Here is a 25,237-nt window from a genome sequence, read left to right on the forward strand (position 1 = left end):
TGTTTGAAAATTCGGAAAAGGAAATCATTTTCTGTGTTTCCATGATGCGCTTGGAAAATCTTCCGTTGACTAGGAAAAATCTTTACATTTTCCAGACCAAGGAAGCTACGATGAAGGCTTCCAGACCAATGCTCTCACTTCCCACGGAAGGGTTTCTCACGGAAACCAGAGCAATTATCTGGACTGCCCTAGTTTCCGCCAGAAATCAGTCCGTCAAAAACCACCATTTTAAAAAAGTAATAAATAATATTATTATAAGGCTATTCTTATCTCTATAAATCTCTCCCACTCAAAAAAAAAAAAAAGATCCCACTTCTACATAATTTAATTTGCAAATCATTTACTATTCACATTACGTCCCTGCAAATTCAATCAACTTTCAAAATTGGGCCCAAATATATTAAAATAACATTATTAATTTATATTTTACATTTAAATATTAAAACTAAAAGAACAAAAAAAAAAAGTACAAAACAGCTTTTGTACAGGATTTGCAAATTTACCAAATTTGCAAATCTTATTATCCAATATATATATATATATATATATATATATATATATATATATATATATATATATATATATATATGATGTGGCAAATGTCACATCATCTTGCAAATGGATACATTGGTTGGAATAATGTTAGTCTAAATATTTTTCTATTTTAAATAAAATAATTAAAATATTTAATTATACAATTCTACTCATTTTTTGAAAAATGAACGAAACGCATCAAAACAGTTTTCTAGAATGCAATGAAACACTAGAAAAGAAAATATTTTCTGAAAAATGACACATTTTTTAAAAAATATTTTTCAAAAGTCATTTTCCTACTTTCCAAACATACCCTTAAATGGCCTAGCCCAAGCCCTTAGTTTTACACTTTTACTATTGCTTGTTAATTGCCTTAGTTACTTGCTGGCAAATTATGTTACTTGCTGGCAAATTATGTTGTGCGCACACGGTTGCAAAAACGACGTCGTTTTGACTAAAAACGCGCGTACTACTTAAAAAAAATCAGTTTCGATTCCCGACAACAGCAAATTTTATATTTTACGTACCTTTTTAATTTTAAAAGGTTGAGACGGAAACCTAACGTTAGGGACCAAACGAGTCACTTTACTCATAATTGAACGATGAAAACGGATATGACTAGTTATCATTGATGGGTAAAAAACGAATGTAGTCATAACTGAGGAACTTAGTCAAAACTTGTGTATAACTCAAGAATAAAAGATGCAATTTTTCAAATATATAACCAAAAAATAACTATACTACTCACCATACGGTATTGAAGTTTGCCAAAGGCCCAAAGCCATGAATTAGCTTTGTTGAAGATAGGATAATCATATTTGGTAAATTATACCGTGCATTAGGGCGCACAATGCATTGTGCGTTCTGACCCAAAACGATGTCGTTTTGTACATTTTTCGCGTGTCTGATGTTAATTCCTTAAAAAAAAAAAAAAAAAAAAAAAATGTTTCGAATGTACAGAATTGTATAATAGAAAATACAAAATTTTATATCTGAAAACACAAAATTTTTATAACTGAAAATCTCCATGTTTCGAATGTACGGAATTATATAATAGAAACACATAATTTTATAAATGAAAATTTGCATGTTTCGAAGGTACATAATTGTATAATAGAAAACACAATTATACCTGAAAACACATAATTTTTTTTAAAATGATAAAAATTCTCTGTTTCGAATGTAAAGAATTTTATACCTAAAAATACATAATTTTACAACAAAATACTAAATGACATTGTTTTTAGAGGCGCGGGCATACATAGCAATGTGCGCCCTAGTGCACGGTATAACGATTGATCATATTTGAATATGGCCTTCAAAGGTGATGTATTCTTGTCTATTGTGTGATGACGAGTCAAATCAGGGTACGTATTTATCAGCCAACTCCATTGCCACCCCTGGAAATTAAATAAATGAATTGTACCACCTCATCAATTCTATTGACGTACAATATTCAGACAAGATATAGATGAAATTATTTTAAAAAAGATTGCACTCCAGTTTTCATAAAAGAACTTAATTCTAAAATATTAAGATATTCTAAAATATTAAGATATAGAGAAAATTATTTTAAAAAAGATTGCACTCCAGTTTTCATAAAAGAACTTAATTCTAAAATATTAAGATATATATAAAATTATTTTAAAAAAGGTTGCACCCCAGTTTTCATAAAAGAACTTAATTCTAAAATATGCCTTAATATTTTAAATGTTCATCTTCTTCCAAAAGGTTGAACCCCAACCCTAAGAGCCCGACAGATCATTTAGAAGGATGTAAATCATAGTAACTCAACTGAACATGAACCAGGTAGACCTTTGCTTACTGCGCACAAAAAGTCCCCTGCTCTCACAATATCGCTGGTGAGACTCAATCACTGGTCATTCTTCTAAACTTTTACCTCTATGACCAGTTGAGCGACCCATGCGAGCAATGTTCATCTTTAATATAGGGATGGTTTCTCTGGGCAACGGGAACAGCAGATTCAAACCAAATGTATAGCGACTCTAAGTAGAAAATTTCAATACAAAAACTAAGTATACAAACCAACAAGATAGATAACTCAATTTAACACCATACTGATGAATCGGCTAATACAAACATCAATACTATTTATATTAAAATCAATTGTCTTAATTTTTTATTTTTATCTTTATAAAACCTTTATTTCTATTGTAAGGTCCTACATAATCAAATATCAATATTGTAGTAATCATTCCAATTCCACTTTCACCAAAACCTATTATTATAAGCAGTGATGTAAAACTCGGCCGCCTAGCCGCCTAGGCGCCCGCCTAGGCGCTAGGCGGCCACTTACCTTGGAGTTTTGGCGGCGGCCAAAACTCGGTCGGCCGCCTAGGCGGCCGCTAGGCGGTCAAACTCGGCCGAGTCGGTCAAACTCGGCCGAGTCGGTCAACTCGGCCAACTCGGCCGAGTCGACCGATTTCGTCCGATTTTGACCGTTTTTGACCAATTTTGACCGATTTTGTCTGATTTTGACCGATTTTGACCGATGTCGTCTTTCATTAATTATTGATTTTAATATTATTATGACATTATGACTTATAAATTATCATTATTTCATTTATTTAGATGTGTTATTTGAGTGAACGTTGAAAACAACCTCATTATAATTGTCGAACTACAAGTCTGTCACTATTTTTTTTAATTTTTTTGGTGCCCGCCTAGCCCCGCCTAGAATCCGCCTAGGCGCCGCCTAGACCGCCTAGGCGCTAGGCGCTGCCCGGCCGCCCGACTAGCGCCTAGCGCCTACTGCAACCTTGATTATAAGTACTTGATTTAATTCCCATTTCAATTCAAATTCTCTTATGCAAACCAAACACACCCTTAGAGCATCCACATTGGTTGGGAAGAATGGGGAGATAATGTAAGAGTGATTAGGAAAGAGAGTGTGGGAGAGGAGAGAAAAAAAAAAAAAAACAAAACAAAACAAACAAAAAAATTAAAAAAAAAAAAAAAGAAAGTATTCAGACGCGTCAGGCGCGCCGACTGGCGCGCCTCCGGGCGCGTGCAGTGCACGCGCCCGGCTTTTGCCCAAGGCTGTGCGCGAACGCGCACAGCCTTGCTTCTTCTTCTTTCTCTTTTTTTTTTTTTTTTTTTTTTTTCTGACAATCTCCCTACATTTGCAGGGAGATTATTTTTCAATTATCTCATGTCCACACTAGCTATTATCTCATGAAGGGAAGATTTAATTCTGAATTCTCCCCACAATATCCACAAGTGTGGATGCTCTTATAGAATGAATCTTGATGGACAATAAACCACATTACACTTAAATGTTCATTTTTAACATAGGGATTGTTTCTTTGGGCAACAGCAAATTCAAACCAAATGTATGGCTCAAAGTAGAAAATTTCAATACAAAAACTAAGTATACAAGCCAACAAAATAGATAATTCATCTTATGAGAAAATGACCAATTAGCTAACATAGAGCCTTGTACTCAAAACTTGTAACTCAGTAATAATATAATCTCAAGTCTACAACAAAACCAAAATGCAAACTGATTCAATCACATTCCTCAACCCCCCAAATTATTAAATATTGGATGCCTTGTTGAGGATGACACCTTCATATTTAACCTGGAACCACTTCATTGCATCATCCTTAGTCACCCTGTGCTGGATTCCAACACGAGCCTTGCACCTGCGTCGGCGAGCAACGCGGTACCCAGGGCGTTCCAAAACAACGTAGAAATCCATACCGTAAATACCAGTTGATGGGTCATACCTGTAAGACGGATAGGCAAATAGAACAGTTAAGCCTAATAGGGGGTGAAAGGAAGAAAATTATAAAATGGTGCCATATAGAATATATCACCAAGATGAGAAAGATAAAATATTGTTACGCTTACTTAATCCCGAGATCAATGTGCTCCTGAATACCAAAACCAAAGCACCCAGTATCACTGAAATTCCTTCTTAGCAGCTCATATTCCTTCACCTTCAATCCACTCTCAAGGAGTTGCATCGCCTTATCACCCCTGACAGTGACATAGCACGCAATTTTCTCATTACGCCTGATACCAAATGACCTCACAGTGTACCTAGCTGTTAGAAAAACACATAATTACATCAGAGAGGAGATAACAGAAATGGAAAGGGAATAAGAAGAAGGAATAATATATCAAAGTATGCGTCTTTTCTGGAAGAGAGTCATTAATTAAGCAACCAGAGCAGAGTATATTCAAAAATAACTCCATAAATTACTTAAGCTTAAATTAAATGATACTATAACAAAAGATCAAGAAAAAAATCCAATTATCTATAGCTCTTTTGGATTGGTTTGGCATAAAAGAACTCTTCTTTCTCAAGCAAACAGATAAAACACATTTATCAATAAGCCAGCATTTCTACCACCAGTGAAGTCATACAAAAAAAAAAAATCCACATCTAACAATCTAATAGACTTAGGCTAAGGTTATCCTTATCCCTGCAATACTCTCCTTTCAAAAGTGAATCCTACTCCCACATCATCAAATTTGCAATTCCTTCACATTTTTTCTACATCCCTACAATACTCTCACAATTTCAAAAAGGTCCCACTTTCAATAGTTAAAAAATAGTAACGCTGCCATTTGGTAACCTTTTGTGTCCATTGCAAGCTTTCTTTACATGTAAGCAAGGAGAAAAGTAAAAATAAAAACTATTTTCCACAAATGCATGCCATGTCACCTCGAAAGCACCAAAATTGCTGGGATGAGGTTAGCCTAACACCACCATCCCTGCAATTTGATGCTTTAAAGATGATGTGGAAAATCAAAAAAAGTTACTGTTCTGTTTTTTTCCTTGCCATGTGTCTTGCAAGCTTTTTTTGATTGGAAGCTTGCAAAGGACAAAAAAAGCTGTCAAACGGCAGCCAACTTTTCTATCTTTTAACTTTTATTGTATATATACATACATACATACATATATATATATATATATATATATATATATATATATATATTTATTTATTTATTTATTTAAAGTCAAAGTGAGTATTGCATGGATGTAGAAAAAATAGTGAAAGAATTGTAAATTTGATGATGTAAAAAAAAAAGATCCACTTTTGAAAGTGGGAGAGTATTGCAGGGATAAAGATAGCCTTAGCTACACCTACACTTAAGAAATAGAGCATAAAGCATCAATAAGGCTATATCACAGCACACACATATATTATATACTCCGTATATATTCTTATTATTCTATACATCCTGCTATCCCAAACCCTAGAAGCTAGCAAGCTAGCTTTACCATTAATCAAAGAAGAGAAACTATAGCCTTGATAATGCCATAGTGCCATACCAGAGCACACATACTATCACACTACATCCAGATATTTACAGTCATTTGGATTAGTTTGCATAAAAGAATTCTTTTCATTTAGCAAAAGAAAGAACATAGATTTATCTATAAACCATCCCCAGCTAACTGAATTGATATAAACAATACAAATCTTACAATCTAACAAATTAGCTATGCCATTAATCAAACCCTAGAAACCAATGCCTTTATAATCACTAATCACAACAAACATATAAATTCGATAAAAGCAGACAGATTTCAAATAAAGCACGAGTCTTTCAAGTCCCCTAACTGATTAAAACGCCACAAACATGTTATAATAGCAAAGGTGAAAGAAACCATAAGGTTAGAAACAGAACACACCCTTTGAGAAAACAGGGGTTTGGCCACTGAGCTGCTCCAACACCTATAAACACCGGAAAAAGTCGCTAAATTAGCTCAAACAGTTGAACGAAATGCAACGAGGAAGAAAGGGGCGATGTAGGGCACCTTCGCAGCTCTGGTGAGACGATCGCCGCTCTCACCGACGGAGATGTTGAGGACAAGCTTCTGGACCTTGATCTCCCTCATTGGGTTGTTCAATTTTTTCTCTGATGCCTGTTTTCGATACACAAGAGAGCAGACAGAAACAGTAAGAACACGGCGAGATATGCATATCCATTATTCATGAATGAAAACTGGAGTAGAGAGAAGAGCTAAGTGGCAATACCATGGCTTTCGGCTGACGAGGAGACGGAGAGACGGCGGGAAGGGAAGGGAAGCGCGAGGTGAACTGATAAAGAATGGATTTTGTAACCCTACCTGCAGATTTAAGTTGTAACATTAGGGCTAGGGTTTTCCTTTGTGAAATGTCGGTTTTACCCATCAGTTTCTACCAATATTTTTCTTTTTCTTTACAAATTTTTGTTTTTCTCCCTTCCTTTTAAAAATTATTTGAATTAATTACTGAAATGGTCATTGACTATAGCGAAATTATCAATTTAGTTTTTAACTATTCTTTTTGTCTAATTTTTTTTGTCTAGTTAAAAGTCACTCAATTTTAAAAACCTTACTCAATTTGTTCTTCCGTTTGAATAGCTATCAAAGTCTGTTTACTTAGGACTAAATTGGTAATTTCGTTACAGTCAATGGACCATTTCGGTAATTAACTGTTCGGTTTAATAAGAGAAGCAATGGTGCATGTGATGACTGAAATGGTCCATGATCTTTGACTATTTTTTTGCCTAGTTAAGTTACCCAACTTTAAAAATCTTAATTGATTTGGTCCTTCGTTTGGTTAGCTGTCAGGCGTCAATTTATTCAAGATCAAATTGGTAATTTCGCTATAGTTAATGGATCATTTCGATAATTCTTCAATTTAATAAGATAGACAATGGTGCATGTGATAACTGAAATGATTTATTGCTTATAATAAAATTATCAATTTAGTCTTGAATAGATGAATGTTTGACAGCCTAAACAATCGCATAATCAAATTGATTAAAATTTTTAACGTTAAGTGACTTAATTAAATAAAAATAATAATCAACAATCAAACTTATAATTTCAATATAATTAAGGACCATTTTGATAATTAACTCAAATTTTTTTAACCATCAGCTTCTACCAAAACTCGCCACTGCAATGTAAAAGGGCTAAATTTTGTTTTTCTTCCCCCAAAATTTTGGTATATCATAAATAATTTTTTTAAAAAAATTAATCCTATTTTTGGCGATCCCTTCCCGGAGAAAGTTTTAACATTTTAATTCTTTTCTCGCCGGCGGCACCGGTCGCCGTTGATTCCTGGACTGATTCGGTGGAGAAGTTGCAAAGGTGAAACCTTTATCCCTTTCAGTAGCCCAACTCTGTAGTTCGAATTCTAAATTTCCATTTTCATTCTGCAGCTTATGTTATAGTAATGAAATTTCAGTGTTCTTTAGCTTTCTTTGTCGAAAATCACTTCCAAGCTGTAAATTTGCCATATCAAGAATGGGCATCTGCTACTCCGCTAGTTAAAGTATAAACAAGAGAGGATTTTGTGCTTGAGCAGTTCAAAAAGTGAAAGCTAAATGAGAGAAAATCTTGGGGATTTATTGCATGAGATTCCTAGGATTTATTTGGGTTTTTCTTAGTATTATTGTGTGTTTTATACATGTAGATTGAAAATGAAGAGTACATTTGATGTGTTATAGGTTGGGTTCTTCTTGTTGGAATTGATGTGGAGAACTAAAGGTGGATTATCAACAAAGTTATTGAATATAAGTGTAGTGTGTTTCTGTAAAGCCAAGCAACTGGAGAAAGCAGAAGCGGTGATAATCGATGGTGTAAAGGTAGGAGTAAAAGCGGATGTGGTGACTTATAATACTCTGATTACAGCATATTGTCAATTTGTCGGGATTCATGAAGGTTATTCCGTTCTTCATAGAATGAAAGAAGCCGGGGTTATACCCGATGTTGTCACGTATAATTCTTTGATAGCTGGTGCGACCAAGCATGGGTTGTTATCTCGGTGCATTGATCTGTTTGAAGAGATGCTCGATTCGGGCATTTTTCCCGATGTTTGGAGTTACAACACTCTGATGCATTGCTTCTTCAAGTCTGGAAAACCCGACGAGGGCTATAGAGTTTTCCGGGACATTCTTTTACAAGGTATCCCCCCTTGTCCGACCACTTTTAATATCCTAATCAACGGTCTATGCAAAAATGGGTATACAAAGAATGCTGTAATGCTATTTAGGTACTTAAAGCGTCACGCTTTTGTTCCTCAGTTGGTGACATACAATATTCTTATCCACGGGCTTTGCAAGTCGGGGTGGCCCGCACCTGCTAGAAGGCTTCTGAAAGAGCTCGTGGAAACGGGTCATGTCCCGGATGCTGTAACATATACTACGGTGATGAAATGCTGCTTTCGTATAAGACGTTTCGAAGAAGGGCTTCGAGTCCTGGAAGATATGAGGAGCAAAGGGTATGTATTTGATTCTCACGCGTATTGTACAGTCATTAGTTGTTTACTTAAGGCGGGTAGGACAAGGGAAGCTCATCGATGTCTGGAGAATATGATCATCAATGGCGTTCGCCTCGACATAGTGGCGTACAATACCCTTATTAATCTATACTGCAAGAACGGGAAGGTGGAAGACGCCTACATTTTGGTGGAAGATGCGGAGAAAAGAGGGTTGGTTCATGATATATACACGCATACTATCTTAATCGATGGCCTATGTAAGAACGGAGATATAGAAGGGGCGGAACGCCACTTGGACTTCATGAACAAGATGGGTTTCGTACCGAATTTGGTTGCTTTCAATTGCTTTATCAATGGGTTGTGTAAAGCTGGCCAAATCGACCATGCATTGCACGTGTTTAGATCGATGGCTGAGAAGGATTGTTTTACCTATTCGTCAATGGTGCATGGTCTTTGTAGGACTGGGAGATTTCGCGAAGCATCTAAGCTATTGCTTTCGTGTATTAGAGGTGGTATGAAAATTCTGAAGTCGGATAAAGAAGCGGTCATCGATGGTCTTCGTCGTTCTGGCTTCTTGCTTGAAGCCCGAAAACTGCAGTCAAGAATCCGTGTAGCAAAGCTATTGCATTACCACTAGTGTCTACTTGACATTTCATGTAAAGCATATGCAAAAATATGATTTTTTGGCATCATAATTTCAATTAATTCAACCAGCTTAGTTGACGTGAGTAGCCATACACTCTGTTCTGATATGATACGGGCTGTTCTGATATGGTACGAATTTAAAGGTACCTCATACAGTTAGGGCCTACTCAGGACACCTTATAGTCTAACCATAAATAAAACAAGCACATCTTATTATTATGGTGAGTAGGACATGCGGGCCATGTTGAGACACATTCTGTAATTTATTTCGAAGGCAGAAGGCTTTCGGGATTAGGGCTCAATCTTTCGGTTACGAGTTTTGGAGAGGAGTGGTGTAGGGTCCAGAAGAAAGCATTACACTTCTAAAGCCAACTCTAGACATGAGAATCCCACAGGTTTACATTACTAGGAACATCATCATGTGAAAGCACAAACCAAACTACAATCAATCTCTCACAGACACTTCTTCTCCAGCCTGTCTGTCTAACTAGACATTATAATATATATATTGTATCCTAAATCCACTAAAAACCCTTGATCAAAATGATGTACAGGAGCAAAGAAGTTTGCTACTCTAGCTGATGTGATGATGCACAGAAAACAGCATCAGCCAGTTTCTCGGGGAGCCGGATGGCGAGTACAAGCAAGCGTGCAAGTTTTTTAACGGGTGATAAAGGGCTTGCGCGATAACTTCACATCCATACCTCCTAAGTACTTCGATTCCAAGTAGTTACTTCAACCCTCTATCAATAAATTATGTAGGGTGGGCGAAATGGTAACCAGTTTGCCGTCGAACGTGCTCTGGAATCAACCGGTTGATCAACTCAGGTGAAGCTCCAGCTATCTGCAATACAACATTTGTATGGATCAGCAATTCTACGAGAGAAGGATTACTTTCATATCTTATAAGATAGAGGAATAGGAAAGTAAAGAAGCCAGAAATCATACTTCCTGTTTGAAGTTGAAAAGCGGGGGGAGAGGACGACCATTAGGAAGGCGGGCATTAGGCTCCCGGAGCTCAGCAAAGAAGGGATGTGCACACGCTTCAAGCTGCAGAAGATAACATCAAGTTTACTAAACACAAAATATGATGTCGTGGATTTTTTTTTGGTCAGACCACGAGGTGTCCTGAGCAGGCCCTAACTGTAGGAGACACCTTTAAGATCGTACCATACTCAGACTAATCCCCGTTCACACCGGGTCGGCCCAATTAAGGGGCAATGTGCTGGCCAGAATGGGCCCTAACTGTAGGAGGCACCTTTAAGCTCGTACCATACTCAGACTAATCCCCGTTCGCACCAAGCCAGCCCAATTAAGGGGCAATGTGCTGGCCAGAATACCAGATTGGTTTTTCCATACGAGAGGGGGTTCGAACTCCCGACCTCTCTTAAGGGACGAGAGTGCACGGCCACTCACGCCAACCAAGCTGGTTAATATGTTGTTACTTTATTGTACAAGTGATGTAACATTTATAATTGCTCTTCACAACGAGATAAGCGGGGTTATAAACTCACAGCAGAACAACGAAAACTTGGTGAATACTGGAGAAGCCGCGAAGCAAGATCAATTGCTTCGGGGGGCATTCGTTTGTGGAAAACCTGAAACCAAGGAAGTGTTTAGCATATCGGAAATGTAGTTAGTTGGCTCTTGTGACAAATGCGAGATCCACGCATGGAAGAAAAACGAGGATAACGCAAAATACCTTGTGCCAGGGATGAGCTTTAATTTGAGGGAACCTAAAATCAGTATAATTCGGGTTCATACATCGAATTTCTTCTCTAGTTGGAGTACCAAGCACCTGTCACAAAATGTTCATTAGTACAGGTAAAGCTTCTATAGCCCACGAAACATCAAATAGATATCAAAGATACCTTGATAATTTCTACAAGTTGATCTACTGCATTTTCTCCGGGGAATAGTGGCTGCAATAGTGTTTACAAATTATTGTCTATGTTAGCAAATACGAAAAGAATCAAGTTAGAACTTAGAAGCATTCAAAACGTAATTCTACGATTGACTTTTAAAAAATACGATCACCGCAAACCTGTCCCAGAAGAAGCTCAGCAAGAACGCAACCGGCTGACCAAATATCAATTGCTGTTGTGTATTCCGTTGCACCAAATATAAGTTCTGGAGCCCGGTAGTAACGAGAGCATATGTATGAAATATTAGCTTCACCCTTGATCTGTGTAAAATAGTTTACCAAAATTATAGCCATGGACAAAGCATTGAAGAAGTGTTTTTTAAAAGAAACCCCAAGAAGACAAATGCTCAACAATTCTGCTCAGAGAAACTTTGAGAAGGCTTTATAAATAATCCAGAAATGGTTGGGAATATGAGTTCTCTAGACAGCTAGACCCACCAATATTCTCAAAATACAAAAATAATGCAAATTTTCTCTAATACACATCTGAATAAAAATTCAGCACAACTGCACAAGGGGCATATAAACTCGTCGGAGAAAAAAAATTTAAATTGGATTCCAAAATGGGAATGATTTCAAAATCAGATAAACGAAGGAATAGCGGCTCTCATGAAGCCGTGTTATTCATATTTTGAAAATGCATAACACGGCTTCGTAAGAGCCGTGTTATATATTCATCATTCTCATTAATGCATTGTATATTAAATCGCCTAGACTCGTGTTGCAAAAATCGCGCCTAGGCGTCGATTAATCGGAGGCCTAGGCGCTAGGTGTTGCCCAGCCGCGTCGAGGAATGCCAGAATCGGCCTCCTAGACCGCCTGGCCGGTTTTTTTTTTTAAGGGTTATTTGCCAAAACGACGTCGTTTTGGCGAATAACCCCTAAAAAAAAAATTCGCGAATTCTCCAGTACTCTCCGCCTCGCCGATCTGCAACTTCATTCCACTTTCTTCCAAATTCCAATCCTCAATAACAAACCAACCTCAATTCATAGCATTACTATTTTTCCAGTTCTTAATCACGTTAATTCGTAGCTTTTCCCCGTGTCATCGCCGGCGGAGGAATCGGAATCCTGAGGGCTCCAGCGCTAGACGAGGTGAGACAGCACACGGCAGTCCAGACAGCACACGGCTGTTACGATTCTGATATACTCGCTGCGATGGATCAAGCGGTTGAAGATGGTGTGCACGTGATTTCACTTTCCGTTGGAATAACACGGCTCCCAGGTTGCCGCCTTTCCCTCTCTCCTCCACTTTCAAAAAGATTCCCACTTTGGAATCCAATTCAAAATATTTTCTTCCTCGGAGAATGCACCCGTGTGCAAGTATCTCAAACAATAGCATCACTTAAAACACTATTAATTTAGCGAGCATTTATTTATTTTTAACAAGTAAAAACTAAAGACTTCTAACAACTTAAGCACTTAAAACACACCAACCACATTTTTCACGAGCTATTAAAGTTTGGGGAATAACAGAAGAAAATAGCCAGTAGAAGAACAACATACCAAAACTTTTGCACTTCCAAAGTCACAGACCTTGAGTTGATGGGTAAGAGGATCAACCTTCACGTTACACATAACGAATAGTTAGGTACGCATAATCATGTGACCGTTGAAAGAAAGGGAGATTCGAGGTGTCTTACCAAAAGATTTTGGGGTTTCACATCTCTATGGCAGACCCCTGGAACGCTGTGCATATAAGCCAACCCTCTCAAAATCTGAAAACCATTCACTTATCATCTTTAGCAGGTTATTCAATATATAAATGAGAGAGCCAACAAAAAAGGTAATAAAATGGATTCATACCTGATATGTATAAAGTTTGACATATATGAGGGGCATTCTCTGATTCGAATTAGTGTAATGCCTTAAAACATTATACAAACTCTCGGGGACATAATCCATTACAAGATTAAGGAAAAGTTCATCCCGGGCAGTTGTCGAAAAGAAGCAATGCTTTAAAGAAACAACATTCGGATGATCCATCAAACGCATTAATTGTAGTTCGCGATTCTTGAAACGTCTGTCCTGCAGAACTTTCTTTATTGCTACAGTCTCCCCGGTTTCCAAGCACTTTGCCTGGAAAGAGACACCCGGTGATTAACTTCATACTGAGACCATATGGACGTTATCAATACATTAAACAGTTTATACCTGAAAAACTATCCCAAATGATCCAGTGCCCACAACCCGTTCTGCCATGTAACTAATTGTCTGTATTATAAAGAAAAAGGGTAAATGTAAACCTACTAGAAAACCAAGATTAAATTACAGAAATAGTCGAATAACCAACCCTTTTGGGCTCTCCGTCCTTGCCTCCAATTGTGGTGGATATAATGTGACCAGTGACAGCTCCATTTCCTTCAACTACACTAGTTGGCATTTCCTAAAATGCAGACCAAGCAAGAAATCAATGCAAAACAATTTTCACCACTTCGACTAACAGTCTAATTGGGCAATTGCCATAATCTACTTCAACAACTACTGTCTCTTAGAGAACTCAAAAAATTCACAAATCCACAAAGTATAGAGATGCAGAGAGAGAGAAAGAGATGATATAGAAACCAAGAAAGTAACGTATGGCATTAAACCATGGCCTTTAAGAAAGCATCATGTCACAAAGCTTGCAATATAAACAACAGTCTATATGGGGAGAATCCAGGGTAACCAATTGAATGAAGCAAACACCATAACAGATTGAAGCACAATTTACCTAAACTTGAAGAAAAGCAGAGAAAAGATTACAACTTTTGATTGACCAAGTCAGTTTAGATATCCCCATTCCATAAATACCAAAAGATCCAAACAAGAATATAAACTTTATGATCCTCACAGGGCCTACATAACATATCAGCTTCTGACAAGCAATATATACCCAAGACAACATTCCCTTCTTGAAAGTAACCAAATTCAATAAAACCAGAACAAATAAAGATGGCAAGAAATCCAGCAATTCATTCCAACTAAACTCGAATTAATTACTCTTAAACTCATACTAATTACTAAGCGTCCTAAGGCAAACATAAATTTGTTTATACTTAAAGCCGGACAAAACACACACACTATCCTGTCACGCCAATCGCCAAGAACATCTCGACAATGAATTGGCTGTAGGACCCACCACCGAAATACCCTCCACCTCAGCTTCCGGCGAGCACTTCCGATATCCGGGCACCATCGAAACTCGGAGATCGAACGAAAATCGAAGCCCCCGAGCTAGATCGAAGCACAATTAGTAAGCCCTTAGCTCAATGCGGTGACAGAGGAGAGAAAAAACGAACCATCGTCAGTCTTTACGACGCCTTTGTAAAATACGGAGTGGAAGTTAAATTATACCTTGCCGGGCTCCGTCTCCGGCCGCCTAGCGGCGGCGGCTGTCACCTGCCTGACAGCAGCTGCTCCACCTTGGTCGTGGTGGTGCTGGAGAAGGTGATTGTCCGTTGGATTCGGCGGCTGAGGTCCTAGTGGCAACGCGGCCATGTGATTCTGCTCTCTCTTTCTCTCTCTCTCTCTCTTCCTCCCACGACTCTCTCTCTCTCTCTCTCTCTAGCTCATGTACTAATATATATATTTCTAGTTTTTATTTTTATTTCTAAATATACCAATACCATAATACCTATCAATTATCATTTATCAAGAATTTTTTCCTATTTTAAATATCAATATCAAATCTTTCTTTAAAAAAAAAAATAATAATATCAATTTGTTACTTTTTGTAATAAAATAGTCTATAAATAAATTTAGTTAAAAGATTTTAAAAGTTTATATTTTTTTTTCTCTTAATTATACATAACTAGTCGTTTTTCTCAATAACGACGGGAACAGCCGAACAGTACATGATCGGTCATTGTTCTTAGTAGCTACTCAATCCCGTTGAGGCGTTCTGCGAGGAGATGGACTATTCCCTTATCTTGGTCATAGGAACTCACCGTTAAATCGACGACTCCATACCAATCAACATCTCATGATACAGCGTCTCCGTTGGAACTTGGAACAAGCCCTCTGTAGGTCATCATAGTTTTTCAATCAACTTCAGTTTACTTCACTATAGAACACTCGTGCTAATAATGACTTAAGATGTTCTTTCGCGTGGTTGATCTTCGATGAGCGTCTTGTTACATAATACAAGATAAACAGAGAAAAAGAATACTAAAATGTAAAATTGAACAGAAAGATCCATGAGCATTCTCATTCCTCGATAATATTACACATCATCATACAACATATAGGATCCTAGAAACTAGAAAGGATAGCTGATTAGTCATTTAGAAACTAGGAAGACTAGCTGATTAGTCATTTTTGTCAATGACGATATATGATTAGTTGATTTTGTCAATGACGATATATGATTAGTTGTTTTTCTCAATCGCTATATATGATTAGTCGTTTTTCTCAACGACATGATTCATGATTAGTCGTTTTGATTCCTTATTGTAAGTATAGCTGTATATGGAGGCAATGGAGATACTGAAATGGCTTTGTTTGGTAAAATAGTTAGCCTATAGGCCAAGTTTAACTTATTTGATCATTATTAGTTGCTTGACTTAGTTTAAAAGTCAATATAAGTGTTTAATTAATTAGCTTTTTGTACTCCAAAATGCTAAAATTCAAAAAGCTACTCAAATCAACTTTTTCAATTAACTTTTTGAAAAAATAAATTATATCAAACATCTATCAGCTAATTTACCAAACACCTTTCTACAATCAGCTAATGTTATCAACTAGTTATACCTCTAATTAACCCAATCAGCTATCAGCTAACAGGGCCTATCTAGCAGCAATGGCAGTGTCAAGGAGAAGAGAGCTTGAAACCTTATTTATGGTAGAAAAAAGTAGAATGAAGAGTGTCAAGGCTGGAAAATTATAGGGTCACAAAGCATATAAAATGGTTAATAGAAACGAGAATCATGCAATGGAAACAACAGAACAGTTGAAAAGATTCAGCTGAAAACTGTATATATTCAATTCCATTACTGTAATCAACAAGAAGCTATGATCCACATCGCTTTCTATGAGATCAAGCTCACCGGCCTTCTATGCTGCATCTTTGGAAAGAAAGCTTGTTATAAAATTTATGGTGTTCTCGAGTTTTCACTTGTATTGCTGGGAAACCTCGTACACAAGCTTATCCACGAACTGGCATTTTTTGTGGAATCCCCAACTTGGATTGCTCGCCATAATGTATAAATGTCAGAATACATATGTTCTTGCTGTAAATGGATTGACAATGTTCTTAGCGATGGTCAAGGTGTAAGCTGCTTCTACACAATGTTCTTAGCGAAACTACTTGCTCATAGTTGCAGACAGCCAAAAGTTCCAAAAGATAGAGGCCATTGACATGAAAGCAACTCGAGCTTGAAGAGGAACCACCCTGAAAAATGTCAATAAGTTTACATTCATAGCTTTAGCTTAAAGCAAATGGAGAGCAAAAGAACCAGTAACAGATTCCTAAACCAAATAGGCAGTTTATATTGATAGCTTTAGCTTATATTAATTAGGTTCAGATGAGAAGTAAAATTGTTAAATAAAGATCCTTTTCCATTGAGGGAGAAACACCAGGTTAGTTCGAGATCTATGTGAACAAAACTTAATAATCCTTATTTAAATGATTGTAAGTTGTAACAGAAGTACAATTTCTCTATTGTAGAGGCTCAAGCAGTGCTGTAAGCCTATAAAAATCGGTCTAGGCGGCCGACTAGGCGGTAGGCGCCCCTAGGCCGAGGCGAATTCAGCCCTAGGCAGCTTTTAGTCAGATGGCCGACTAACTGGCCGACTTGGCCGAGTTGAGCGCCTAACTCGGCCGATTCGGGTGCCTAACTCAACCGAGTCGGTGCCCAACTCGGCCAAGTTGGTATTCAACTCAACCGAGTGATTTTTTTTGTTTGCTCGGCTACTCCTCTTATATATTTCTCAAGTCATGTACTCAACTAACCATCTAACATATGCAGCTGACTAGTTTGGGGATTATAACAGTCTAATAACTCCTAGCCCTAAATGGGAAAAGTGGAGACGATATACTCAGAGTCTCAGATGACTCGGCCACCTAGGCGGCCTAGGCACTCTAGGCGCCCGACTAGCGCCTAGCGCCTTCTGCAACATTGGGCTCAAGGGACATATTTCTAATGAGCTTTTAGGTTCATTCTTTTTGTTGTTTTCATAGGTTATTGCCTAAGGGGATTGGGCATTGGTAAAAGGTTAGTTCAAGATATACCAGAAATTCAAGACACTGACAGGGATCCAGAACCTAAATCCTGCAAAGTGTTAAAAAAGAACCAAGCGTTATCCTTGTGGGAGAGTAAAGTGTCTGGCAGAAAAAGCAGCAAGAATGTGAATACCAAAAAATAGTGTGGGAAGGGCATCTCTCCGATACTTATTTGGAAGCTCCGAGAGTTTCCCTAGCCATAGATTGTTCCAAGCAAAAACAACAGCAATTACACAAGGACCGAGTATTACTTGGTTGAGTAAAACCTGCAATCAAGAATTGTGTAGGCACTCCTATAATTTATTCAGAACATTTTCGTATTTCCAGAGAAGTCGAAAAGCAGAAAGCACCTTCGTGAATACATTCTGAACTGTTGGCTTCGGCATGCAATGGTCAAGATACTTGTACCAGGCAAAAGTACCCGGTCCATAGAGAAGAAGCCCATATGAAGCCATCCGTAAGGATCGGAGCCAGTCATGCTCGGAAAGTAGAATTCCCATGACATCCTATCGTGTCAATGTTCAATTGTCAGGCTCTTATAGTTCCATAAGAAACAGAAAACTATAAAATGCACTGGAAACAGGTTACTAGATAAGCGCACTGAACAGGTAGTCATTACTCCATACATTAGAACAAGAATCTACTCCATATCACCCGCAATCAGGGTCGTTCCATTAAAAATAGGGGCCCTATCTAATAGTTCAATTTGGACCTTCATCATTTTTGTTCTAAGATGCAATTTAAATATAATAGAGTAAAACGAGAGAAAAACAAAGACAATAATAGAGAGACAAGAACGTAGAGGGAAAGAGATGTTTTTAACATTTGGAGGCCGCAATGGTAGCTCAGTTGGTTTCTGGGAGACAGATTGTGGGCAAGGAGCAAAGTTTGATCCCCGGGACTTTCACCCCTCCACAATCCTGTCGAGCTGGGGTGTGGGGACCCTTGGGGCAAGGGGTTTTGCCTTTTGTAGGCAAGAAACTACACCATATCTGTACAACATATGTGTTCTTGAACTTTTCCATAAGCAGCATCAATGTTTAAACGGAAAAACTTTATCCACACTACTAAAAGAAAACTTTTTGAGTTTTTGTTATGCTCTTTCATCTGTGCATCAGTGCATATTGCTATAATACCAGCAAAGCCATCTTTCTTATTAGCTCATCCTTAATCAATTCCCACTAATATTAACACATTAACATTATCTCTATCTCAATATACTATGCAACTAAAAAATAATACAAATTTCAGCATTGGCAATATGCTTATCATTCTCCCATATCCTGAATTACACAAAGTCTCAATCTTCTTCAGTTTCACACACACACAAAACCCAGAACCAGTTCATTGAAATTCAAACAAAAAAATTAAATAAAACTAAAGAAAGTTCAAAGCTTTCCCATATACGGAGTAAGATACCTGCAACTGGGGAGATTGAGGGAGGGCGTCTTTGTTCTTCACCCATCGATCCCGGAGCTGGGCGATGGTATCGCCGGTGACGGCGAGAGACCCAGCAGTGATAGCTTGCTTGGCAGGGAAGCGGTAGCCGGCGCCACGAGTGACGTCGACGGAATCGGAGCCTGCGGCGTTGGATTCTCCATTTCCGCCGCTTCGTTCCCTTCTTCGTCTTTGTCTGCTATTCCCGTCGCGAGAATAGAAGGAACCCATTCCCCATATACTCCCATTTCCGCCGCTCAATATGCCCATTCCCAGTCCCTCCACAGTCCACCACTCACTAGGAATTAGGAAACTCGCCAATCAGGAGTCGCAGAAAAGTAAGAGGTTGAAGACGAAAGTGAAGCTGATAGCGTGGGAACATTACCTCATTCTTTCTTTGGCTAATTATCAATTTTGACCCAAATATTTTTAAAATTTCAATAAATGACTCCTGAGGTCTATTTATTTCAGAAAATTGTACAATATTTTCTGTTTTCTAGTTTTTTAATTTTCATTTTCTATTTTATTTTAAAAAAAATTGTTTACTAACACTCATTTTTTTAAATTTATTTTTTAGATCAATGTTTTAAAATTAACACAAGTTTAATTCAAATAATTTGTTGACCTTATATTTAAAATATTTTTGTATATGTTCGGTTTAAATGGAATAAATATAATTTTTAATTTTAAGTCTACTTTTTATATTTTTTAACCGAAATTAAATTTATATTTGTATATAACATAATTAAAAATATATTTTAATCAATAATAGCCTATTAAGTTTACCTAAAATTTAGTTTATATAATATTAATAATTTTTTGAATTAATATTTAAAATAGTTTTTGGATATATTCATTTAAGTGAAAAATATATATATATATATATATATATATATATATATATATATATATATATATATATAATTTTTACTTGAAATCTAATATATATGATATTTCAATATCCAATATCTGGACCAAACTTATATTACGATATAATGTAACTAAAAATATTTGAACCAATAATCAATTGAATTCAATCAAATTTAAAATTTGGTGTAGACTTCAGGTTTTAATTGTGATAATGTGAGTTATGTATAACTTTAAGCGTAATCAAATAAGTTATGTTTATATAAGTAAACTTGAATAGAAAATATATAAGACTGTGACAAGTACAATAAAATGATAATGGATATAATCTATACTATATATAAAAACAAAATCCTGAAATTTTAACTTCCCGCCCAATTCCTAAAAAATCTCTCTTCCTAATAAAATATATTGATTTCTACAATATTTCTGGGTTAAAATTTTATTGTAATATTATAAAATTGTGTAATACTATTCCTATTCTAATCTATATCTATTTTATATATCAGTGTTGCAAAAATCGTGTCGCTGGCCGTGGCGAGGAAGGCCGGAATCGGCCTCCACAGCGGCCGCCTCGCCGGCTGAACTGGCCTTTAATTTTTTTTTTTTTTTTTAAGTTGTAATGTGTCAAAAGTTCGGCAAGGCATAACTTTTGTCTCCGTTGTCCGTTTTGGACAAATGTTTTTTTGAAATCGCGTATTTTTTTCGAGATTTATCCACCGCAAACTGCCGTAGGCGGTTTGGCCCACCAATTTCTAAAAAGAAATACTTTATTAAAGAGTTTCTAAGAAAAAACTATGAGAGCCTTATGTTTTATTAATGAATTTTTAAAATTTTTAATTAAACAATTGTCCCATGCATTATTTAATAATCTTTCTTTATAATTGGTCAAATTATTTAATTATGGTAAATTTGGGAATAATTAATGATGGTAATAGAAATCATAGACGAATATAGAATTGAACAATATTTAATTATTGTTATATTATTATTGTGACTCACGGAATACAAGAGTTAATGCCATTTTTTGTCCTAGACTTATTGGGGCATTGACACTTTTCATCCTCCATAATAAAAATTGCCACTTAGTAGCCACTGTTATTGATCGTTGGACAGTTTTGATCCTCCGTCATTGATGCCGTTTGTTGACCGTGAATTAGAAGGGTTTTTCTGTCTTTTTATGTTCTAATCCTTGTATTTCTCCATCCATTGGTCACTGCTACATCCATTTCTTCAAAATGAGGTTATCCGCTTCAGTCCTTTCTAACATTAAGAAACCATTTTCACCCAACTAACAATCACGAATTTTACATTTGACATCAATCTCAAGATAATGGAAACAAGTGCAATTGGAATAGAAAGGGCGTTAGTCCATGCCTGTGGAAATTTTTTCGAGCATACAACATAACTAGCAAAGTCAGGAATATCACCCAACCCCTCCCTTAACCTTTCTGCATCAACTATAATAGGTATGCCCCTACTCTTTGCCTCCTGCACTACAATCAACGCAGTCTCATGCATCCTTCCATCTAAGTAGACAATATTTACTCCAAGCGCTGAAGACAATTTTGATTTGGGTATGTAGACCCTCAAATATCATGGGTGGATATCCTGGAGTGAAATGCACGTCCGAGTTGTTATTTTTTGGTTGTCAACAATGACATATGTGAATGGTGAGTTTCCTCCTTTGGACACCACCATAAAAGATGTATCAACATCATCCCTTTCAAGCTCATCAAGTATTCTTTCGCCATGCGAGTCATCAGCAACCTTAGATATGATCCTTGGATTAAGACCAAGACGAATTTTATCATTCGGGTTTTATCAAAGCATTGCCAGTGTTACCACCTCCTTGAACCTCAAAGCTGGTGCTCCGAATTTTATCATCCGGGTTGGGGAATGAAGCTACAGCAGCCAGGAAGTCAACACCGGTCATTCCAACACCTCAGACAATGCGATTTTTGGGGAGCGGTGGATTCCACATTTTCAGCTTGAAACTTCAATGAATTTCAGGTAGAATAACAGAGTTTTTGATGTTGTGCACCAAGTAGTTGTGGTCAGAGAGAGAGAGAGAGAGATATGAAGGATATTTATGGTCAATATGGAAGGGAGGACTTACAGGTGCAAATCTACATCACGCCATCTACAACTACAACTGCTATTTACCATAGGAGGGTTCGCTGACCTGCTGCCCTCTCTGCTTTGCCGGAACCAAAAACCACCGGTGAAGGCCCCAACCTCGCCGGATCTGTTGCTGCACCGCCAGATCTGCCTTACTGGTCCAACAACTCGTCGGAGAAGAACCTCGCTGCTACTCACTACCGAAGGTTACTACTTAGTCGCCAAGTCTCGCCATCTCAGCTCGCCTCACAGGAGTCACAGCAGCGCTGGTCTACACAAGATTAGAAGAATAAGACATAAAAAGACAGAAAAGCCCTTCTAATTCACGGTCAACAAACGGCTTCCTTGACGGAGGATCAAAACTGTCCAACGACCAATAACAGTGTCTACTAAGTAGCAATTTTTATTATGGAGGATGAAAAGTGTCAATGCCTCAATAAGTCTAGGATCAAAAATGGCATTAACTCCGGAATACAATACAATAATATTTAATTATGGTTATATTATTATTATGCCTCACGACCATTATATACTAACAGTACTTGAAAAGAAACTAATAATAATAATAATAATAATAATAATAATAATAATAATAATAATAATAATAATAATAATAATAATAATAATAATAATAATAATAATAATAATAATAATAATAAAAGTGATAATAATAATCTCTAAAAGTAATTAAGTGTTAATAATAATAGTAAGAATATTAACGTAAGAGTTGTAACATAGAATAAATTGTAATAATTAATAACTATAGTCTAGGATTAAATTTGGAATTGTCAGGAAAGATAAACGACCTCTGGTGAAATTAACTCTTAAATAATTATATATCGATTTAAATATTCTTAATATATTACAACAATTCCATTCCGTGCATCGCACGGGTGAAAATACTAGTTATAGTAATGAATAAATATGTAAGTAAATAATTGTGAGAACGTAGTTTTGAAATAATGTATTTAAGTTATTTTTTGAACAATTTTTAGTAGTTTAAATTTAAATAAATAAATGATGGAATTTAATTATTCGCATTATGTTAGAGTAATTTGATTTTATTTGAAAATTTTTAACACGACAAACACGAATACGATTTGTTAACAGGTCGGGTTAAATAGCTAGGTTGACATGATAGACACATTTTGATAACAGGGTTTGGGTCATGTCAACATGATATGACACGAAACTCGTTTAAATCTACAAAACCTATTAATATATTAAAAAACTAAAATTTTAAGTTAAGTTATATTAAAAAGAAATAAAACATACCATTCAATTCATCAAATAAACTAACAAAAATATTCAATTTATAACATTCATAAAATGATAAGATACGTCCACAAAACACAATTAAAGAAGTCCAACTAGTTTTTAGAATAAAATTGAACACAATAAAAATTCAATTTTCAAATTGTTGAACATCAATAATTGGTGTAGGATATTGACCTAATGTAGTAAATTCATTATTAGTCATGTTCATGATATCTTTTGTAATCTCATTCATGAGAATGGTTCTTACCTAAATGATGACAATGGTTCTTAGCGGGTTATAAACATTCTCTGTAAACGGATTAACATGATAATATTAATGGGTTAAACGAGTTTCTAATAGGTTTAACGGGCTAACCCGTTAAGACACGAAACATAACGGGTCCCTAACAGGTTAACCCGTTAACGACCCATGCCAGAACACGTTATGACTAAACACTAACTCGTTATTTTTGTGTCGTCTTAACGGGTCGTGTCCATAATTGTCAGGTCTAGTTTAAATGGAGCACCTTAACTGTTAAAAGGACGCACCTTAAGCTTTGAAAGGACGCACCTTAAATTTGAACAAATAACGCACTTTAGGTTCTCAAGTGTATAACTGGCGCATCTTAAGTGTTAAAATGATGCACCTTAAGTATTAACACGATGCACCTTAAGCATAGAAAATACGCACCTTAAGTTTGAACAATTCGCAAAATGACTAAATTGTCATCGCATTTTTTTTAAAATCCATGTTCATCATGAACGTTGATTTCAGCAAGATCAATGACTACATCGAGCGGAGGGGCTGCTGCCCGCCTGCCCCCACTCACCCCACTCCCACCCTATATATATAACCCTTGTATGTATATATGTATGTATATATTGTACAACTTTTAGTATAAGTAAAAAAAAAAGGCTAATGTTAACAAAATGCAAGTTAGTCTAGATGGCAAAGCACGCATGTGTTAGCTTAAAGAAGGTAAATATTTTTATTTTAATTTTTCGTTTATATCTAACAATATTTATGGCTAATGGCTAACTTCTTAACTGTTTCATCTTTTTTAAGCTATTCCTTTTGTTTTAATATTTTGCCCCGACTAAACAAAATTTCTGGATCCACCACTTACTAATTTAATCGTATATTTCACCTGTACACATCCACCCCAAGTCTGACTGTCTGAGGCGAATTGAAATGGCGAAAAATGCTAAGGAGGCGGGTAGGGTATTAATTTTATTTTCTAATAAAATAATAATAAACTCTCCGCGTCACCCTCTCTAGGCGAGTGCCACGGAAAGTTTATTAAATATTTTAATATTTAATTTTTCCGACACCCTCAGTAAGAGGGTGCCGCGAAAAGATTTTTATTTTTTATTTTTTATTTCGAAATTACTTTCCACTACACCTTTATTTTAAAGGTGTAGTAGATTCTTATTTGTTTTAACTTTTCACTACACCTTCATTAAGGGGTGTAGTGTAAAGTTGTACTTATATACTCATTTTTGTACTAGTGACACATGACCCATAAACCCATTTCAACAACTACTAATGTATCCAAAACTAACATAATAATAATTTGGGAGAAGAAATACACACACACATGACCCATAAACCCATACCAACAACTAATAATTTGCGGAAAAGCTTGTAGCAATGATGGCAGATGATAATGAAGCGCTTAGCCACAAAGACGTCTCCGGCCAAACACCACTTCACGTCGCTGCATGGCATGGAAACGTTGAGGTTGCCGATATCCTTGTTCGGAGGGACTGTAATCTCCTCTATGTTCAAACCAGCGATGGCTTATTCCCCATCCATTTTGCAGCTCGGAATCATCGCAAAAGCAAGAACGCCTTTCTGTATTTCTTCCGTCTCACTAAGGATGATGAATGGCAATTTATATCCTACACCACGGCGCGCGTTGCACTATGCGCCCAAATGCAAAATGACGTCGTTTTAATTATTTTTTTTTTTTGAAATTTCCCGCCCCAGTGAATGGCAGT

At 36.6% G+C, this 25,237-nt stretch overlaps 4 protein-coding genes across 8 annotated transcripts in view; 1 reads left to right on the forward strand and 3 right to left on the reverse strand.

Annotated features, from left to right (window-relative positions):
* Window positions 1-6,676, reverse strand: part of LOC109168198 (60S ribosomal protein L11-like) — a 54,809-nt gene extending 48,133 nt beyond the window's left edge. Inside the window, exons 1-5 of one of the 2 annotated variants that reach the window (XM_019317251.1) lie at window positions 6,550-6,676; window positions 6,330-6,437; window positions 6,204-6,246; window positions 4,409-4,604; window positions 3,876-4,284 (exon numbers count right to left, since the gene is read on the reverse strand). In XM_019317251.1, the coding sequence (XP_019172796.1) occupies window positions 4,092-4,284; window positions 4,409-4,604; window positions 6,204-6,246; window positions 6,330-6,437; window positions 6,550-6,663 (654 nt within the window). In that variant the 5' untranslated portion in view covers window positions 6,664-6,676 and the 3' untranslated portion in view covers window positions 3,876-4,091. Of the gene's footprint in view, window positions 1-3,875; window positions 4,285-4,408; window positions 4,605-6,203; window positions 6,247-6,329; window positions 6,438-6,549 lie in introns of those variants that run through there. The other variant, XM_019317247.1, reaches the window with a different exon arrangement.
* Window positions 2,348-14,898, reverse strand: LOC109168184 (shaggy-related protein kinase eta-like). Of its 3 annotated transcripts, XR_002052012.1 has the most exons (14): window positions 14,689-14,898; window positions 13,646-13,738; window positions 13,507-13,566; window positions 13,159-13,431; window positions 12,996-13,070; window positions 12,859-12,915; window positions 11,474-11,614; window positions 11,301-11,351; window positions 11,132-11,227; window positions 10,944-11,027; window positions 10,378-10,479; window positions 10,098-10,273; window positions 5,790-5,796; window positions 2,348-2,358 (listed from the first exon to the last, which is right to left on the reverse strand). XR_002052012.1 is itself a non-coding variant. In XM_019317239.1 (13 exons), exons 2-13 carry the CDS (start codon window positions 14,528-14,530, stop codon window positions 10,184-10,186), a joined length of 1,179 nt encoding a protein of 392 aa, XP_019172784.1. In that variant the 5' UTR covers window positions 14,531-14,568; window positions 14,689-14,761; the 3' UTR covers window positions 9,774-10,183. The 3 variants fall into 3 exon arrangements, 2 of the variants coding, with proteins under 2 accessions (XP_019172784.1, XP_019172769.1); XM_019317239.1 differs by lacking the exons at window positions 2,348-2,358; window positions 5,790-5,796 and adding an exon at window positions 14,474-14,568 and having other exon boundaries at window positions 9,774-10,273; window positions 14,689-14,761; XM_019317224.1 differs by lacking the exons at window positions 2,348-2,358; window positions 5,790-5,796 and having other exon boundaries at window positions 9,774-10,273.
* Window positions 7,501-9,507, forward strand: LOC109168176 (putative pentatricopeptide repeat-containing protein At4g17915). Its single transcript, XM_019317219.1, has 2 exons — window positions 7,501-7,652; window positions 8,012-9,507. The coding sequence occupies exon 2, from the start codon at window positions 8,036-8,038 to the stop codon at window positions 9,419-9,421; it is 1,386 nt and encodes a 461-aa protein (XP_019172764.1). The 5' UTR covers window positions 7,501-7,652; window positions 8,012-8,035; the 3' UTR covers window positions 9,422-9,507.
* Window positions 14,899-16,217: 1,319 nt separating the features above from the next.
* On the reverse strand, window positions 16,218-19,494 carry LOC109168225 (protein Mpv17). 2 transcript variants are annotated; one of them, XM_019317270.1, is made up of 6 exons: window positions 18,974-19,494; window positions 17,905-18,060; window positions 17,688-17,820; window positions 17,538-17,603; window positions 17,457-17,482; window positions 16,730-17,005 (listed from the first exon to the last, which is right to left on the reverse strand). In XM_019317270.1, the coding sequence occupies exons 1-4, from the start codon at window positions 19,259-19,261 to the stop codon at window positions 17,548-17,550; spliced, it is 633 nt and encodes a 210-aa protein (XP_019172815.1). In that variant the 5' UTR covers window positions 19,262-19,494; the 3' UTR covers window positions 16,730-17,005; window positions 17,457-17,482; window positions 17,538-17,547. The 2 variants fall into 2 exon arrangements, with proteins under 2 accessions (XP_019172812.1, XP_019172815.1); XM_019317267.1 differs by lacking the exons at window positions 16,730-17,005; window positions 17,457-17,482 and adding an exon at window positions 16,218-16,723 and having other exon boundaries at window positions 17,564-17,603; window positions 18,974-19,493.
* Between the last annotated feature and the right edge of the window lie 5,743 nt (window positions 19,495-25,237).

This window comes from Ipomoea nil, unplaced genomic scaffold (assembly GCF_001879475.1).
Source record: "Ipomoea nil cultivar Tokyo-kokei standard unplaced genomic scaffold, Asagao_1.1 scaffold0317, whole genome shotgun sequence".
In the NCBI taxonomy this organism is placed as follows: Eukaryota; Viridiplantae; Streptophyta; class Magnoliopsida; order Solanales; family Convolvulaceae; genus Ipomoea; species Ipomoea nil.

What these genes read in the sequence shown, in the direction of transcription:
- LOC109168176 (XM_019317219.1), top strand. Translation starts at nt 8,036, where the DNA reads ATGTGGAGAACTAAAGGTGGATTATCAACAAAGTTATTGAATATAAGT.
- LOC109168184 (XM_019317224.1), bottom strand. Translation starts at nt 14,832, where the DNA reads ATGGCCGCGTTGCCACTAGGACCTCAGCCGCCGAATCCAACGGACAAT. An exon ending in CTGAGCTTCTTCTGGGACAG is followed by an intron (nt 11,352 to 11,473) that starts GTTTGCGGTGAT and finishes ACACTATTGCAG; the next exon opens with CCACTATTCCCCGGAGAAAA. An exon ending in AAGCTCATCCCTGGCACAAG is followed by an intron (nt 11,028 to 11,131) that starts GTATTTTGCGTT and finishes CCTTGGTTTCAG; the next exon opens with GTTTTCCACAAACGAATGCC.
- LOC109168225 (XM_019317267.1), bottom strand. Translation starts at nt 19,261, where the DNA reads ATGGGCATATTGAGCGGCGGAAATGGGAGTATATGGGGAATGGGTTCC. An exon ending in TTCAGAATGTATTCACGAAG is followed by an intron (nt 17,821 to 17,904) that starts GTGCTTTCTGCT and finishes TCTTGATTGCAG; the next exon opens with GTTTTACTCAACCAAGTAAT. An exon ending in CCTTCCCACACTATTTTTTG is followed by an intron (nt 17,604 to 17,687) that starts GTATTCACATTC and finishes AACACTTTGCAG; the next exon opens with GATTTAGGTTCTGGATCCCT.